At 36.1% G+C, this 17,171-nt stretch overlaps 2 protein-coding genes across 5 annotated transcripts; one reads left to right on the top strand and one right to left on the bottom strand.

Annotated features, from left to right (window-relative positions):
* Nucleotides 1-469: 469 nt before the first annotated feature.
* Nucleotides 470-5,594, bottom strand: LOC135432527 (beta-1,4-glucuronyltransferase 1). The gene is given in 4 exon segments (XM_064688252.1): nt 470-681; nt 801-954; nt 1,094-2,088; nt 5,518-5,594. Coding segments are annotated over 4 exon segments (1,344 nt in total). The 5' UTR covers nt 5,521-5,594; the 3' UTR covers nt 470-489.
* A 635-nt stretch (nt 5,595-6,229) lies between these two features.
* enok (enoki mushroom) lies at nt 6,230-17,139 on the top strand. 4 transcript variants are annotated; one of them, XM_064688250.1, is made up of 7 exons: nt 6,230-6,311; nt 7,764-8,638; nt 9,667-9,750; nt 10,309-11,276; nt 11,528-11,747; nt 12,017-15,539; nt 15,820-17,139. In XM_064688250.1, exons 2-7 carry the CDS (start codon nt 7,779-7,781, stop codon nt 17,020-17,022), a joined length of 6,858 nt encoding a protein of 2,285 aa, XP_064544320.1. In that variant the 5' UTR covers nt 6,230-6,311; nt 7,764-7,778; the 3' UTR covers nt 17,023-17,139. The 4 variants fall into 4 exon arrangements, with proteins under 4 accessions (XP_064544320.1, XP_064544319.1, XP_064544318.1 ...); XM_064688249.1 differs by lacking the exon at nt 6,230-6,311 and adding an exon at nt 6,729-6,764 and having other exon boundaries at nt 10,309-11,264; XM_064688248.1 differs by lacking the exon at nt 6,230-6,311 and adding an exon at nt 6,729-6,764.
* The last annotated feature ends 32 nt before the right edge of the window (nt 17,140-17,171 follow it).

Raw genomic sequence — 17,171 nt, 5'->3', positions numbered from 1 at the left:
GACTGCGACGGGTCAGCTGAGAGTAAACTGGGATGATGATCCTTGGGAAACCTCCTCTTGACGCGATCACAGCTGTGTGCACTTCTTCGTCAATCGCGCGCTAATTTGCGTTCCGTAAGTGCATAGATCCACGATTATGCGGGTCTCGAACGTCGTTTGCCTATTATACAGCGGGATAGTTGAGGTAGGTAAGAGCTATGAATATTTTGTTGCAACAGCAGCATGGTTAGGGAAGTTGGTTGCGTCTGTCCGGTAGAAGGCGCCTCATGACCATGACGATGTGATCAGTTACAACTTCTTGGCTTCTTTCAGAATATTATTATACCTACAAACTACCTGAATCTTATCGTGCTAAGAGCACGATGCAATAATTCCATATTAGGTGACTTTAAATTAAAATCTCGAGTATCGCATTTGAGGTCCAATAGTAAGTATGATGTTAACAATTATTAAACAGATTGAGTAGCAATTTACTAGTTTTTAACTTTTTTATTTAATATGTGGATCATTTTTATATCGTGCAAATATTTCACTTTTGAATATGTCAAATTTTTTTCGATTAGCGTTATTTTGTTGCTCTCTCCAAGCGGGCCGGGCTTGCTTTCTTTGTAGGCCCCAGTGGCAGGTAAAAACGGGCGAAAGAACATAAAATTTAAATCCAGCTACGTACATTTCATAAACCTGAAATTAAAAAGATATGTGGGGTTTTTAATTGCCCAAAGAAAAACGTTCTCGATTTTCATAACACACAGATCAAGTAGATTTAACTGCACATTTTTGCTATTTAATTTCATACTTACTTGTGAATTTCTAGTAAATCCATAGCCAGTAAATCTTTCATCATGAATGGGGGCATTATCGATGGTTATGTAAAATGGCTCATATAAAAACTCAAAGTTTGTTACAGTATGGCTTATTCTAACTACAGTCTCATTTCGATGTGATGATAGCCATCTGAAAGGGACACAACAATTTTTAAGATTATTAAGAGTTTTTTTGCTGAGAACTAATAGAAATAGATTTTTATATTCGCTCTTCACTTCTTCACTTAAACTGAAATTATCAAGATAGGGATTGATTAAATTTTACTTACTTTGAAAAATTGGTCGCATATTGGTTGTAAATAAACACCTTTTCATGGAATGGTCTTGCTAGTCCCTTTTTAATCAGTCCTAAAAGGTTCTCCTTTGTTCGTGGAAAAGGCGCCCGCACATCAATTTCAAATGTGGGAATAACATAGGCACAATTTCCATCACAAGTAACCGTTTTAAAGAAATTGTTGAGTAGTACAACACTATTAATACTTGGAATTATATCAATGTCAGTTAAAAAAACATATTTGGATTGACAACCCTTTCGAGCTATATTTCGCATGTGGTTCTGAGGATATATGTTTTTTTTTCTCCATTCCATGGTTTTTGCTGTTCGTAATTTCAACAAAGTTCTTAATGTTTTGTCAGGATTTTGGCAATTAAATGTTTCTTTTAAATTTAATGTTTCGGCTCTTGCTCCTGGCATACTTTCATATTCCTGTGGCGTTAAAATATGAAATGTGGCGTTCGCTTTAATATTCGGAAAGCAGAGGCGCAGATACGTGACGAAATATCATAAAACAATATACTCGTCGTTTCCAGCGGAGAACAACGCGACAGAAATCGGACCGTGCCAGTTTGCTGCAACCTGTGGCAAGGAGTATAACCGCTCCACAGAACTTTGAGTTGCAAGGCACAGCAAACTACTTTTCGATGATTCTGTGTACTGTTCACCAACAACAGCAAAATCCTTTATCTTGTACTTGTGTTGGTTGTCCCATCGGCCGTAGCCAAAGTCAATATTTGCAAAGGTTAACTTTGTGATATTGCCATTTGATTTGGCAGTCGGCAGCGGTGCTTGGGATCCTACATCAGAATGATGAGGACATTTAAGTTTAACGGCGGAGGTTACTTTTTCTACACTTTGCTTTTGAGGTTGTGGAGTGCTCTCATTGGTGTCATATTTAGACGGTGGATAAATCTTAACTATCCATAGAATGTTTACAAACAACAACACTATTAGAATCTTTGTTGAGCTCCCGTGTGGCAGACGAAACTGAAATTACAATAATATCAATTTTATATTGAATGTTAAAAAATAAAATGAAATTGGTTTAGTTGAAAATGATTTTATTGTTTATATTATAATTACTAACTATACTACAAAGGCAACATAAATTCCAAGATGAGTAATGGACATCCACTTGAATGCAAGGCAAAATTTCCAGGATGGATTTTCATCAAGTTCATCGAATGTCTGTTTTTAGTCCAAAAGCTACACGAGCTAACGCCGAAGTTGCGGCTTGCTGCTCCAAACACACTCAAAAAATCTGTCGGCAGGCAAACCTTATCAAAGCTGGCCAATGCCGCTCTGTGTTGGTTGAATTTCGAAGTACATAGCGCAAATGGAACCTCATAGGTCAGAAAATCTGCAACTTGTGTTTCACCCTCCATTTGGCAACAACGACCCACTGTGCAAGTCCACGTCACCACTCTGAAGAAGCCATCTAATTGAATACACAATACCTCCTGAGTCAAAAGTTTTTTAAAAACAGATTCAAGGATGGGTGCTGACTTTGTCAAGCTTGAATTACAATATCCAACGAAGCTTACTATTTCTCAAGAATTCCATAAATTACAGAAGAGATTCCAAAAAGCATGTAACCTGCAGCCTCAACTATTTCACTAGCCATCAATTGGCTAATTAAACTTTCTTGGCAAACCTATTTTCTGGAAATCTGTGCACCCGCGGTGTCCAAGTGTCGACATAGATTTGTGGCAAGACCAGAAAGTCAAAGCTATGTGGTCCCCAATGTAAATAATAGCTGGGGAGCCGCTTGCTAACCTTTCCTTTGAACTAATCGAATTCTGCCAAACCTGTACACTACCGGGATAAGCTTGTTGCTCAACCGAATACACTACCTTGAAATAGAAATGCATTGAGTTGTAAAAAACTTGTTAATCAATATATTTATCAAAAAGATAGGCAGATAATGGGCGGCAATCTAACAGGCTGACTTTGTGTCTGCCTAAAAAAAAATTTGCTTTGACAGATCTTAGGATTAGTTATAACCCTTCTGACTAAGCTGTATTGGCTTAGGATTAACAAGCCAATTCAGCAGCAATTATCAATATTTGAATTCGTTTATTCAATTTTGTATTATTCACAAACACCAGATTCTTATTTTGCAAAATTTTGTATACGTCTCGGGCCATGTCGTGAATTTTCTTGTAATATATAATATGTTATAGCAGTTATTCCTTTGCAGATTTTTGCTTCAAATTTCAGACATCATCTTTTCATCCATATCGCGCCCGTGGAACATTTAAATTTATCCGTAATATCCCAAATAATATCTGAAAAAGTGTGAAACACGTGTTTAATGTATTTCAATAACGGTCTTAGTAAGTAAGTTTTAAATTGCGCCCGATCGGCTTCAAGCCTACTTTCAAAGCCATCGATAAGATTTTGGAAATTCCACACGCAAGTGTGCTAAATTTCCGGAAAACGATTTTATTACAGTTTTTTGTTCACAATCCGATCAGCTTCAAACTCATTTAGAGAGAATTTCTAAGTCTTACGCTTTCGCTAAAGCCACAACTCTTGGATGGGAAAAAAGGGATGTATTTAGTCCCCACGGGCCTAAAATGCGTATAAAACTTTGGTTGTAGCATTTGGTTCACAGTAAAAGAAGGTTCCGAGTATCGTCCAGTCAGGCACTTCCGACGGACAAGCTATCAAGGCTTTTAAGCAAATCTGATATGCGCGTATCATAGAATGACTATTATACCCTTTTTACCCATTTTTTTTTTTGAGAAAATAAATACACATCTGTTTAATTTACGTTCGCAATGCATACGTTCACAACCATGCATTGTGGTAACTCTGGTACCATTCCGATAAAGGATAGATATGGGTGAGTATATACCAACGTCGAAAGGAAGAGCTGAAGACGCTCGCTCGTGAGTTCTGGCTTAGCAAGCAAGGGCGGGTTGAAGATCTGCGACATCGTTTGGTAAACTTCGTTTCTGGGGGTTGGCACTCAACTAAAATGTGGACCAACTATGCGCGACTTCCGCAAACTTATGCCCCGTCCGAACTCGCCGATTGGGACAGACGGTCCAACTCCCGAGATCCCGACCTATAGAACCAGTGACACGGACGATAAAAATAGCGGTTGGAGATCATCACGCCCCACCGTGGGCGCCCCGGTAGTATTAACCCGCCCACCAACAGAAGCGAGAGGGCATTTCATCGTGCCGGAGCAGGAAAGTGGAGTTTGCGGTTCGACGGACAAGCAGATCCGGTATCCTGCTTAATGGCCCTCGAGCAGCGGGCAGCAACGTAAGACATCGACTTGGACAAGCTACCAAAGGCGATGCACGAAGCCGCACGGTGGTTCATGACTAGCGAACTGCGCGAATCGTCATGGATCGCGTTTATGATGGGGTTTTCGTGGTTCTTCTTGCCACCGAGGTACTTTGACCGGCTAGCGGACGAAATCCGGGCCTGCCATCAATGAGATGGTGAAGTGTTCAAACAGTACTTGGTGGACATGCGGGCGTGAACGCACCATACTGTCTACAGCCCCGAAAGGAAACTTAGTAGGGTTTACGAGAAGATGGCCTCTGAATATAACCTGTTCGTGCGGAGGCAAAACTTCTCGTCTTTACCCAAGCTCATACAGTTGGGAGTCAAATACAAGGTCATAAGACAAAAGAGTCAGCAGTGTCCGTTGCCAATGTCTTCAGACTTGTTTGTTTTTGCGCAGTGTATGCTGGAGAGAAGTTCTTGTCTCAGCCAATGGCGTGCAAGCACCTTTCTTTGTGTTTGTGAATTATGCATGCATAAGTACATCGAGCCGAAGCTGAGAGTGCATTCTATTTTCAGGTTTTTCGCTCTTTCAGTTGTGGAGAGCGCAATGATACTGATTTCGATTTTGTTCTCAATTTTCAAAAAATCAAGCTGCATAGTAGCATTTTGTTGTATGTCGTTACTCATCTTAGTGTTTATATTGTCTTTGGTACCACCATAGCTATATTTTCCTAGATTTAGTTAAATATACATCAATAGTTTGCATTTAGCAAAGAATTAATGGACAGCGCAATATTTGCCGAAGTTCAGTTTTGCCTGCGTTTTTACTTTTGTGTTCTTAATTTTGGAATTATTGTGCCATATGTGAAGAACATTTAGAATAATAATTGTATGCAAACAAGTGTTAAGAAAAAATAGTTTAATTCGTTAAATAAAAGTTTGAACATGAATTTGAGTGATGTTTTTCATTTTGCAAAAAATTACTTGACGAACTGTATATGCGTGAAGTAAACACATTGTAAATACATATGTCTGTATGTATCGAATCAGTAAGACATGCAGTACATATGAAAAATAAATTTTAGCAGTAGCAGTTTAATTGTATAGTAATTTTCTCAGAAATAGAAATGAAACTAGAACTTTATTTATATATTATGAATTAACAGTTACCATTATAAAACACTTTAAGATATGAGAGACTGAGCAACACCACAACCATACATGTATCTAATTATTTGGGTAAAAACATTTATCGGTTTGATTTTCACACAATCAATTAATTATATTCGATCATTAATCGAATATAACATATCGCAAACAGGCAGGGAACGAACCAGAAGTTATTGCCCCTAGCAAGTAAAACAGAAAATCCTAAAATTTAAATGCTTGCACAAACGATTCGAACAAATTCATTAATTGCCGCCCAATCAACAGAGATCTCGCAAGTACAAAAAATCGCAATGTATTAAAATATGTTAAAATTCCCATCGACAGTCGGATTACATTACTGTTTTTTGGATAGTCTCCACAATTTCCCATATCTGCACCGAATGAGCGATGAAAATCTGAAGTTCATTGGAAGAATAGAGGACCTTTGTCTGCCTTATGCAAGGTGTCGTTGGTTAACTTAATCCCAACCAATAATTGTCTTCGAATTTTTGGCAACAGCAGAAGTGCAATTTGCGTTTGCAGCCTCTGTGTCTTGCACAAAGTTTTTTAAATAAGAGCTTATGATCCAAAAGCCATCTTTTCATTTATTACTCAATGAACATTAGTTATGATGACTATTAAGGGACTAGTAGATAAATAATAATTGTTCAGTGTTCCATTCCATGTTTCAATAGCGCACATGTCCTATCGATATTTTTAGCTTAGAATTGTTAAACGTTAACATACTTTTCCAAAAACGATACTTATTATCAAACAATATTCTTTGTGAATGGTGCATCGGGAATTAAGATTTTGTAAGTTCCATCCAAAAAGAAATTAGTGTTATTTTGCTATATCGTTTGCGATATCGTTCCGCTCCATTATGACAAAATTGTGCACTTTAATATCTCTTTATTGATTCTGATGCGTGTCGTTACGCGCATATGTATGTCATAAGTTTATACATACGTATGTATGTTAGTATGTGTATAGCAAGTATTGCCACTGGGCATTACTTATTTTGTGTAACCAAGTGTATAAAGTCTAAGCTGGGCTTCCGATAAAAATGGTCAAATATAAGAAAGTTTGATCAATACTTACGGTCAAGACTTAATGCTTTCAAAGATATGCCCCATCGACACTCTTTATTTATTTATAAATATTTTAAAGTAAACATGACCTGAGATTGACGTGCTCAAACTTACGGACATGGCTAGACTGACTCCAGATCGACGCCTTGACCAAGAATGTGTATACTAATTCATAAGGTTTGCGATGCCTCCTTCGTTTTAAGTACATTTTCACCAGTGCTGCCAATTAAACATTCTTTGGCAGATCTGTTCATTTTCATACTTAGCCGGAAAACAAAATGTTAGCGAATCGTACGTGCAACCGCGTCAGTAAAAACCTGCCGAACCATGCCATCTATTAAAAAGGAAGTCTGAATGTATTGTAAGAAAGAAGAATCGAAGATGTGTTTGATGTTGTGGTGAGTTTAGTATGGATTGCTGATTTATATTTGAGTAGAGAGACACCTGCTGATTGGGTTATTTGTTTATTTCCAATAAGCCAGTTATTGTGTTATATCTGATCTTAGCTGATTTTAACGGCAAATTATGACAGTTTCTGGTGTTGAAAAATTGAAATACATGAATTTATTTATAATACTATTGCATATTTTTCATCCCAACGATCTGTATATTCTTATTGCCTGTGTCAACCCGACATACATATGTATCTATAATTACAAATCTAATAAGAATCCAAATGTGAATAACGGTATCAAAATTAGTCGGGCACGGAAAATAAACGACCCGAAAATAAACAACAAGCAGGTATACCACGGCCTTGCCAGTGGTACGTATAAAATAAATAGACAAAGATCCAAACCTTATGAAAATCGGTTGAGTTTTGGCCGAGTTATGGAGGTGGGAAATTCCGGCCTATATCTATATTGAGGGTTCCATTATTACATGAATTTTGACCAGAATAATGTTGACGGATTTAGATGAAATTGATCTAGAGGCCAAACCATGAACAATGAACCAAACCTTGTGACAATCGGATGAGATTTGAACAAGTTATGCGGGTGGAAAATGTTGACCTATTTATTTATTGACCTACGTCTATATGGAATATTTGATGAATCCAAGAATTTTTTGTCAAAAGAATGTGCATGTATAGCTTTAATTAAATATTGCAATTTTTTCATTGAATTAAAACTTCGAAAGGTTTTAATTTTAAAAAGATTAATATATTATTTACAGGTAAAAAGTAAGAAAATGAGAGAATCTGCTCATGACATCAGTATGGACACTTGGAAACAATGGATACTTGAAGCAATATCCAAAATTCGGTCGCAAAAACAAAGACCGAGTGTTCAGAGAATTTGTCAGGCTATTGGAACACATCACAAGTTCCATGAAGACATCGTGGCTGAAAAATTAGAAAAAGCAGTTGAATCTGGATCTGTTATTAAAGTATACAACAAAGGCTTGCATTCATATAAAGCGCCAATGGCGAAAAGGCGAATAAAAGTTGATAAGAGTACAAATCTTTATAAAGTGGTAGCTAAAGCAGTTAATGATTTGGGAGAATGTGAGGGATCTACCATTAAAAATATAGAAAACTATATTCAAAAGTTTAACTGCATTGAACTTTCTCCTAATGTGGATTTTAAAACTGTAATAAAAATATCAATCAAAAAGGCTGTTGATACTGGCTTCCTAATACAGGAAGGGAAGTTATACAAAAAGGGGAAATCCCTAACAACACCTCGAAAATCTGTACCAGAAACAGAGATAGTTATAAAAGGAGAAGAAACTTGTACACATTGCTCCGGTAATTATCAAAAAAATCTTAATGGCATTCCTGAACCTCTTAGCTCCTGCAAACAATGTGGAATATCATTACATACTACATGTGCAAATATTGCGGGAAAATGCAAATCCCAATCTTATGTGCTTCTCTATATGCTTGTTACTAAAGGATCTTTATGGAACTGTCAGAAATGTGCCGATTGCGTTGTGTGCAAATTACGCAATCGCGGTCCATGCCTTTTGCAGTGTTTTGCTTGCAAAAATCATTTTCATTTGACCTGCCTCGACACGGTACCGGACAAAAAGCCCAAGCATCCATATCGGTAAGTTAACTGACAATGTTAAACTTTTATGGTATAAGTGCAAAATATAAACGAAAAACATTAGGTCGAGTATAAGTAAAACTATTCGCTACTATAAAGAAAGATTCAATCCAGGTTCTTGAATTACCGGCCACCCGGTACGAAATCAAAAAAAAAAAACAATAAACTTTTTTATATAATTTTCTTTGTGGAATTTTGCAACGAGCCTCTTGGTTTTTTGTGGACGATACATTTTTGTTTATCAATTACCGGACTCTTTGTGTGTTTTGGGAATACGAGCAGTTAAGCTAGCAATAAGAAATTTTGACTGAAAACAACTGATAAGCTCCACCTCAAAGGATCGATCCAAACAAAGCTTACATTTTTATTGGCAGAGCATTGATAACACTGAGAAGAAGTTAAAGCAATGTCCTGTAGTGGGAGCGAAATAAAAGCGATGCCGCTCTGTCACACAAAGCATATGGCTCGCTAGTCTCCGCGTGGGCGATATATGTGATATAGTTAATGCTTTCGACGACTGATTACACTGATGGTGAACAGCTTATTGAGCAGTCGGTTACTCTTACCTACAATGTTCTTACTTGCTTTTAGCCATAAGGAATTATCGATAGTCTGATTTCTAATGTTGAGCAGAGCAGACATAAAGAAACCGCGGACGCGGACTCAAGAACTCATTGAAAGAAAGTATAAAGTTAAAGTATATATATTAAATATAAATTATAATAAATAATCAAAGTCGTGGAATGAATGACAAATAAATACATTTTGTGACATATGTTGATGTCGTCCTTCTGTTTGTGGGTCTGTATGAAGGCGACATTCTGGGAAACTATTACGAATATTTTACTTGTTGAAAGGAAAATTAATATTCTCGTCACATTTAAAAATTCGTTGTTTTGGCCTCACAGTCATAGAAAATTTAATTTTCCACAATTTTTTTAAATCAAATTGATCTAATAAATCTAGTTGCCCCAAACTTGAGCTCGATTTGTAATCTTATTAAATAACTCCGACTATTTAAATTTCAGATGCAAATCGTGCTTAAACGTTGATCATCCAAAATCATTAAAGAGGGACACAGGAAACATAAAACTAGAGCATGGAAATGATAGGTAAGTAAAAAACTAAGCATTTGGTTTTCTACATGCGGTCTTATTTGAGGTACCAGTCTCCATTTATGTAACAAAAAGTATTTTGGACCTGCTTAAAATGTTTTTACACCGTGAACACAGTTTTAGACAGTCGGTTGCAATGTTCTTACTGGTTCACATTGTTAACAATAAATGTCTTTCGATTTGCGGTATATCGGTATAAGAAACAAATTATTTCAAATTCGCAAAAATTGTAACATAACCAAAAAATATTGATATTCTCTCCGAGTAATTCGTATTTATTGCGATGATTTATCGAATTTCGTATCGATGTTATAAAAACTACAGCTGATAAAGCAACTAAGGTAATTAGTGACTATAAATTAATCCCACATTTTTTTTCCCATCAAGACCAAAGTCAAATCAAATATTTTTAAGGAGCCGGCTTAACCCGACTGCAACAGTTCTTCTAATCCTTTATGAGATTAATAATTAATATAGTACATGTAATCAGTGCGGTATGACGACCAAAATTTTAATTTTTAAATAATGTAAATTGTAATGAATTTTTACTTACAGAATTGTCCCATATTCTAATGCCTCCCAAAAACCACATTCCAATTGCAAACGTCAGATGATCAAAAGGGAAGAACGTACAGAAAATCCTTCAACGTCACAACAATCCATAAATGTTGTCGGCCAGAAACAAAAGAAAAAGAGTTGCATCGTTCTTACAAAAGTTGATTCTCAAACAAAGCAAAGAAAACTATATCGGGATCACATTGTTAATCAACGAAAACGTACATATTCGGATTTATCATCAACGACTACTTCTAGTGATAGCGATGATGATGATGACGACGATGATGAAAATAATGCTGCGTGCGAAGATGATAGTACGTCTTCAGACTCATGTACTTCTTCTAGCTCTGAGTCGGATTCAAGCGATAGCTCGAGTGATAGTTCTGAATGCGATGACGATAATGATGAAGAAGATTATGACACAGACAGAAGTACATTTAAAGAAAATATATTTGAAAACGAAAAGAAAATTGAATTTCGATCTTCACCAAATGAGACCGCAAGTTTACAAGACGTATCCTCGGAAAATTGGGGATTTGCTGCTGTTGCAAAAAATCCAGTTGATAACAAATATATAAAACATTTTAAATGCATAAGCTATTCGAACAATGCCTCAGTTAATCAAGCCATCGAACCCATTAAACCTACCAAATATGCATCCAATAAATCTGACGATGTTGTCACGAACTGTGATTTGCCCCCAAGGCGAAGCCATTCAAATATTGGAAAGAAAAGGACGGTAATTTTAAAGTCTATGCCTCTTGAATGTACTAAATCATACAGCAAACATGATGATGATATTCCGTATCTCACAAAAGAAACTGTTTTAAGATGCCAAATGATTAATGCAAAAGATCAGTTTGAAGAACCACGAAAAAAAGCTTTAGATGAAAGAACTGATTACTTATGTATGGAAAATGAAAAGGATCAAAATGTTAAATCTACAAGCCGAAGTAAGCCGTTTGGTATGTTACAATAATATACATATATATATACTAGCGGGTTTTTTAAAATACCATACAAAATATAAATAAGAAATAATAAGGCCTCTGTTAAGTTAAGTGAGTGCAATCATTAACTTTAGGTCACCGAAAGCCAATTTTTTCTCAAAAATAAGTCTAGCATAACTCGAAGATAAAAGAAAATAACTGTTTCCCACTAAGAGAGATCACTCACAAAAAAATTAGCTAACCAATAATACAATTTTTATTTATAGAAAATCAACATCTACCCCCTGGCGTTAATCAGTTTGACGTTAACCTATATCAAGAAGTCCTGCAAAAAGCTGTTATGAAAGTTTCTACAAACCATTCCGAAATATCTACTGAGAAAAGTAACTCTCTGATTCATTGTGGACAAAGTCCCAAATCGATTGAAATGGGAAAATGGAATATTGAAACATGGTACTCAAGTCCATTTCCACAGGAATATGCGAGGTAAATAAAAATATGCTCATTTATTGTCATCAAACTACTATTATTTTTGTAATCATTAATTACACAGGTCAAAACCAAATTGTAAAAATCACTCTTATGTTTTTTATATTGTTAATTATACCAAAGACAATAACTAATTTATAATAACTAAGATCAGTAACTCCATACAAAAAATGCTTCTATGCAGCTTCATTTTCACAAAATTGAGAGCGATATTGCACAATATATTAGTTTTTGTTATTTGATAAAATTTTTTCTTTTACTTTTAGGCTGTTAAAACTGTATTTATGTGAATTTTGCCTTAAGTATACAAAAAGTAGATCTGTATTGGATAGACATCAAAATAAATGTATTTGGAAGCAACCGCCTGGAACTGAAATTTTTCGACAAGGCGATATATCTGTATTTGAAGTGGATGGCAATGTGAACAAGATTTATTGTCAAAACTTATGTCTGCTTGCAAAGTTTTTTTTGGATCATAAAACTCTTTATTATGATGTAGAACCATTTCTATTTTATATATTGACCAAAAATGATCAAGTTGGCTGTCATCTTGTTGGATATTTTTCGAAAGAAAAGCACTGCTCTCAAAAGTATAATGTATCGTGCATTCTGACCCTGCCTCAGTATCAAAGACAAGGTTATGGCCGATTTTTGATAGACTTTAGTTATTTACTCAGCCGAGAAGAAGGTCAGTTGGGAACTCCAGAGAAACCACTTTCTGATCTCGGTCGTCTATCATACTTTTCATACTGGAAATCGGTTGTATTAGAGTACTTGTATAAGTACAGAAATAACCAAACAATAACATTTAAAGATATAGCTATAAAAACCGGCTTAGCTGTTTCTGATATTGCACTGGCATTCGAGCTACTTAACTTCATCAAATTAAGAAAAAATGATGGCGACATTAGATTTCAAATCAATGTGAAAATAGATTGGAAAAAGGTTTTGTCACATTATAACAAAACGGCTCAAAGCAAAACACGAATTCCAATTGAAGCAGATTGTCTAAGATGGAGTCCGTTAATGGCAGTTTCAAAATCGCCCAATTTTAATATACGACCTATATCAAATCGTGAATATTTAAGTTTTCAATTCATTGAAAATTCAGATGATAAATATTCGTATAAAAAAAGAACTGAGGAAAACCTAAAGACGCCAGTGTCTTCGAAAACTGAGATTTTTGAAGATTTGAATAAAGATTGTGAAAAACCTTACAAGTCGACCTCTGAAAATACCGATAGTATTTCAAGTTACTCTAAAAAGAGCATATACTCTGAAACTTCACAATTAACACAAAATGATGCAAAAAGGTGTAAACGTCCTTTTGATGATAAAAGAGAAAACTCAGACTCTTCTGACAGTAAATATTCTAAAAAGTCGTCAGAGTCGTCGGAATACAATGCGTTGACTAAACGAGCGCTACGTCTGGCTAAGCGAAAAGACTTGATTCCTCATACTAACAAAAGAAAACATTTTGAACGTGAAAATAATATTGATAGTGTGGAGCATAATATTCCAAACCAAAACGATCAACAGAATTGTAAGGAGGGCTTAGACAAATGTTCTACTTTGCAAAGAGCTGCTGTCCAAGAATCTAGTCGAAATATTATGAAGCCTGTGAATATTGTACCAAAACTGCGAGGTAAAAAATCAAATGGAAAACGAGATGAAGAAACTAAGGCCGCCGGTCAAAGCTCTAATAAAATTACATTAAGCGAATGTGATAATGCTCAAGTGATCGAGGTAATGAAAGAAAAACAGGAAGTTGAGCTTAGCCCGCAGTTAATGGAAAAAGAAAAGAACTCCACTGAACTCTGTAATGAGCAAGTCTTAGATGCCGTTGCAAAGAAAACGAAGAAAGCATTGTTTTCCGATACGGCTTCATTCGAGACAAAAATCGATGACAATGTAACAGCAGAATGTAAAATTGAGCTAAGCCTTAAAGCTGATGAAACTATATTTAGCAGCCAAGTGGAATGCAAAGTTAAAGACAATATCGAATTACAACCAGACCCTATTGCGGTGGCTTCTTCTGAAATCAATTTTGAAGAAAAAGTTTTAAGTAATTCCTTTGCATCTGAAAATGTTAATAAAGTTTTACCAATAGTTGAAAAACCTGAAACTAAGGTACCTATTGTAAATGATAAATGCTTGGAAAACAATGACCCAATAAAACAGAACTTAGATGACCAAACTTCAAAAAATTGTACCACTACAACTGAAGCTGCTCAAGAATCATCCGTCGTGGTCCCAGCATCTGGAAGTAATTCTTCCAAAGCCCCTGAAGTTTGCGCCAAAAAAGCCAAAATTGATAAAACTGATACTAAGCACACTGGCTCTCCTGAAAAAATGGAAACTAGCAAAACTGAAATGTCTCATGTAAAAGTTTTGAGTAGTTGCAGTAAACAGTCAAACAGTGAAATCGACAAAGCACATACAAATACCGAAAAAATAAGCCCTGTAAAATCTCTGGAGTCTGTAATGCAAGAGACTGATATAAAACAGAAAATAAATAAAAAATCAGTTATGGAATCTTGCATTGCAAAGTCCGAAAATATGAACACGTTATGCAAAAAACCAGATGCTTCTAATCCAAATAAAACAAATATAAGCTCAGAAAAGGATATAAATAAAGCGACCCAATTACTACAAGTTAAGGAAGAAGACAAATCAAATTTACGTGTCGCGTCCACTTCATTGCCTATACGAGATAAGATTCAAATTAAAAACAACGAACATTCTCAATTACAAAACCCTATAACGTCTCAGTTCCCAATAAATCAAATGCCTAACTACCATCATACTTCTCAATATTGGCAATGGGACTATTACAGCTATAATCTTTGTAATCTAGACCCAGCATCGCAAAAGGGTCAAAAACAGTTTCATAAAGACCTCGCAACTACTATGGCATATACACATAACTTCACACAAAACCTATACCAATCGGCTAATTTAGCAATGCATGCTCATCACCAAATGCACCATACAAAGGATAAACAGAAGGTTGACAGAAAAGTAGCAGGGAAAAAAGAAGATTTGTCAAAACAAGTATCCTCCATTAGCTCTGCCAATAATTTAAGAGATGAAGGACATTCACATAATTGTAATGATTATAATGTTAATAATCAATCGAATATGTTTGATCAGAAGTGCACAAATCAACAAAAACTGTTTAAAACAACCGATCACACACAACAAGTTAAATCCATAGACAATGCGCAGAACACTATAACCAGACCTACCAATTCTAATCAAACAGAATCAACAATTTTAATACCAAGTTCATTAAGCCGGGAATCATCATCCTTGCCCACAAAACAAAAACCAGAACAAAGCGGTAACATAACATTAGATGCTTCGCGAGAGGAGAAAATTAAAGTGACCCAACCAATCTTGCAATCAGTTAATCACTCAAATTTGCAAGTCGGCGGTCAACCTGGTGTAAATACTAATATGGCATACACCTCAGAAGCATCATCTAACGCGCCCATACAGCACTATGACTGTGGAATAAATGTCCAAATAAATATGGACTCTCCCGCAGGTATTGGAAGTTCTGTTAATCATGGATCTGAAAACACCAATGGACTTATGCACAGACAGTTTTCTGACTGTTCAATGCAAAATCAGTCAGCAACAACACCTATGCACATGTCAATCCAAAATTCACATATCCAACAACAAAACAATATAAATATGAACTTGCCTCCAGAAGGTTCTCCAAACTTGAATATAATAGGAAATTCACAACATCAACATCAAAATAGGAAACTAACTGTGCAGGTAATTATTAAGAAACATTACTAATTTTATAAATAGAACCAGAGTCCGTCAGTCGGGAGTGCCCTAGACCCAGCACCAATCTGCTGTCCAAACTTTTTTCCTCACAACAAGCACACACGCCGTCTATAACTACGGCTGTGCTTCTTCTATTAACCCTCCCAGTATATATCTTAGTCGGTTACTCCTTACTAGCGCACAACACAGAACATTGAACTGTTTTTGTAATTTTCGACATCAAAAACTAAAAGAAAATCTTTTTGTGTGCTTGTTTTATTTTCAGCCGGATATTGTTGCGAATTCCCCGACAACATCACATCGAGAACCTACACCGAAGCAAATTCGGAATAGCAATTCTTCAAATAATTCTCAGCAACGTGATGCTAAAGTTCCAACAGGAGGGACTTCACAAAATTCTCACCACCAACACTCCCAAAGCAGTGTTTCAAATATATCTAAAGCTCAACAAGATGGAATAGGTAGCTTACAGTTTGCGCAATCAAGTGGACAGCATGGTCATCAGCAGAACATGCAACCTTTGGATTACATACCAATTCCGCAAATTTCTCAAAATTTTTCGACAAACCCATCAAATTATGACATAGTTGGAATGCCAGCTGTGATTCAACAGAGAATGTCGCTAAATAGCTCAGTTCACTCCCTTCCAAATGCACACCAACGCATTGAACAACCGTCATCAGCTTGTGCTGTAAATAATTTCTATTTACAAAATAACATGCCATCAAATGACATTGTATCAAACACATCTCGTATACCAGTCGCCACTTCATTAGGGCCCCCATCGTCCGTAGCTAATAATGAACAGTCCATATCATCAAACAGTGGCGGCACCACACCATCTTTAGTTGGACATTTATGTAGTCTTTCAAAACTTCAACAACTTACTAATTGCCTTGAATCTCAGCCATGTAATACATCCCCAGGAGCCCAAACGAATTTAACACCGTCGCCACACCACCCGATTCCACCCAATTCTATGACCCCGCCTCCACATTTATTAATGCAAAATAGAAATGTTTCTACACCTCCAAATATGTTGCAAACACAAGTAACACCCTTACAATATAAATATTACACCAGCAACATGAACATTACGCCGAGCACAGCAACTCAGAACACTAATAGAAATACTCGAAACACGCCGTCCGCCCCTATACAACACTCTTCAGCGGCAATTAGCAGCAGTTCAAATAATCGCACAGCCAATGTGCACATCAGTCCAAATCTTATGTCACATTATGGGGCCATCAATAGCTACAGAATGTCGCCTCAGCAGAGTCCTCCCACATCAGCTTATAGTTCGGGTGGTGAATATGCAAATTCTCAGCTTCCAATGCAAATGGGTGTTATGAACATGCAATCTCAGTATCAAGACGCATGCGTATTGCAAAGAGCTACTCAACCTAATCCGATGTATCCCACATATTCGCCATACTTGCCGTTGAACAGCTCAATACGCAGATAAAAAGAGTTCATCATACACAAGGTATTATATAAAATAATATAAATTTTACCTACTTGTATTGTGTTGTGAATAAATATAAATTCTGTGTATTACAAATATATTAATTTTAAACACCTATTTATTTATATCGGAGTAATATATCATGTAGG

Source organism: Drosophila montana, unplaced genomic scaffold (assembly GCF_035044405.1).
Source record: "Drosophila montana isolate Dmon_TW-CO22-7 unplaced genomic scaffold, ASM3504440v1 contig_3200_1, whole genome shotgun sequence".
NCBI lineage: Eukaryota > Metazoa > Arthropoda > Insecta > Diptera > Drosophilidae > Drosophila > Drosophila montana.
Note: the sequence above shows the minus strand (reverse complement) of the source record. Positions and strands in the feature narration are given on the sequence as shown.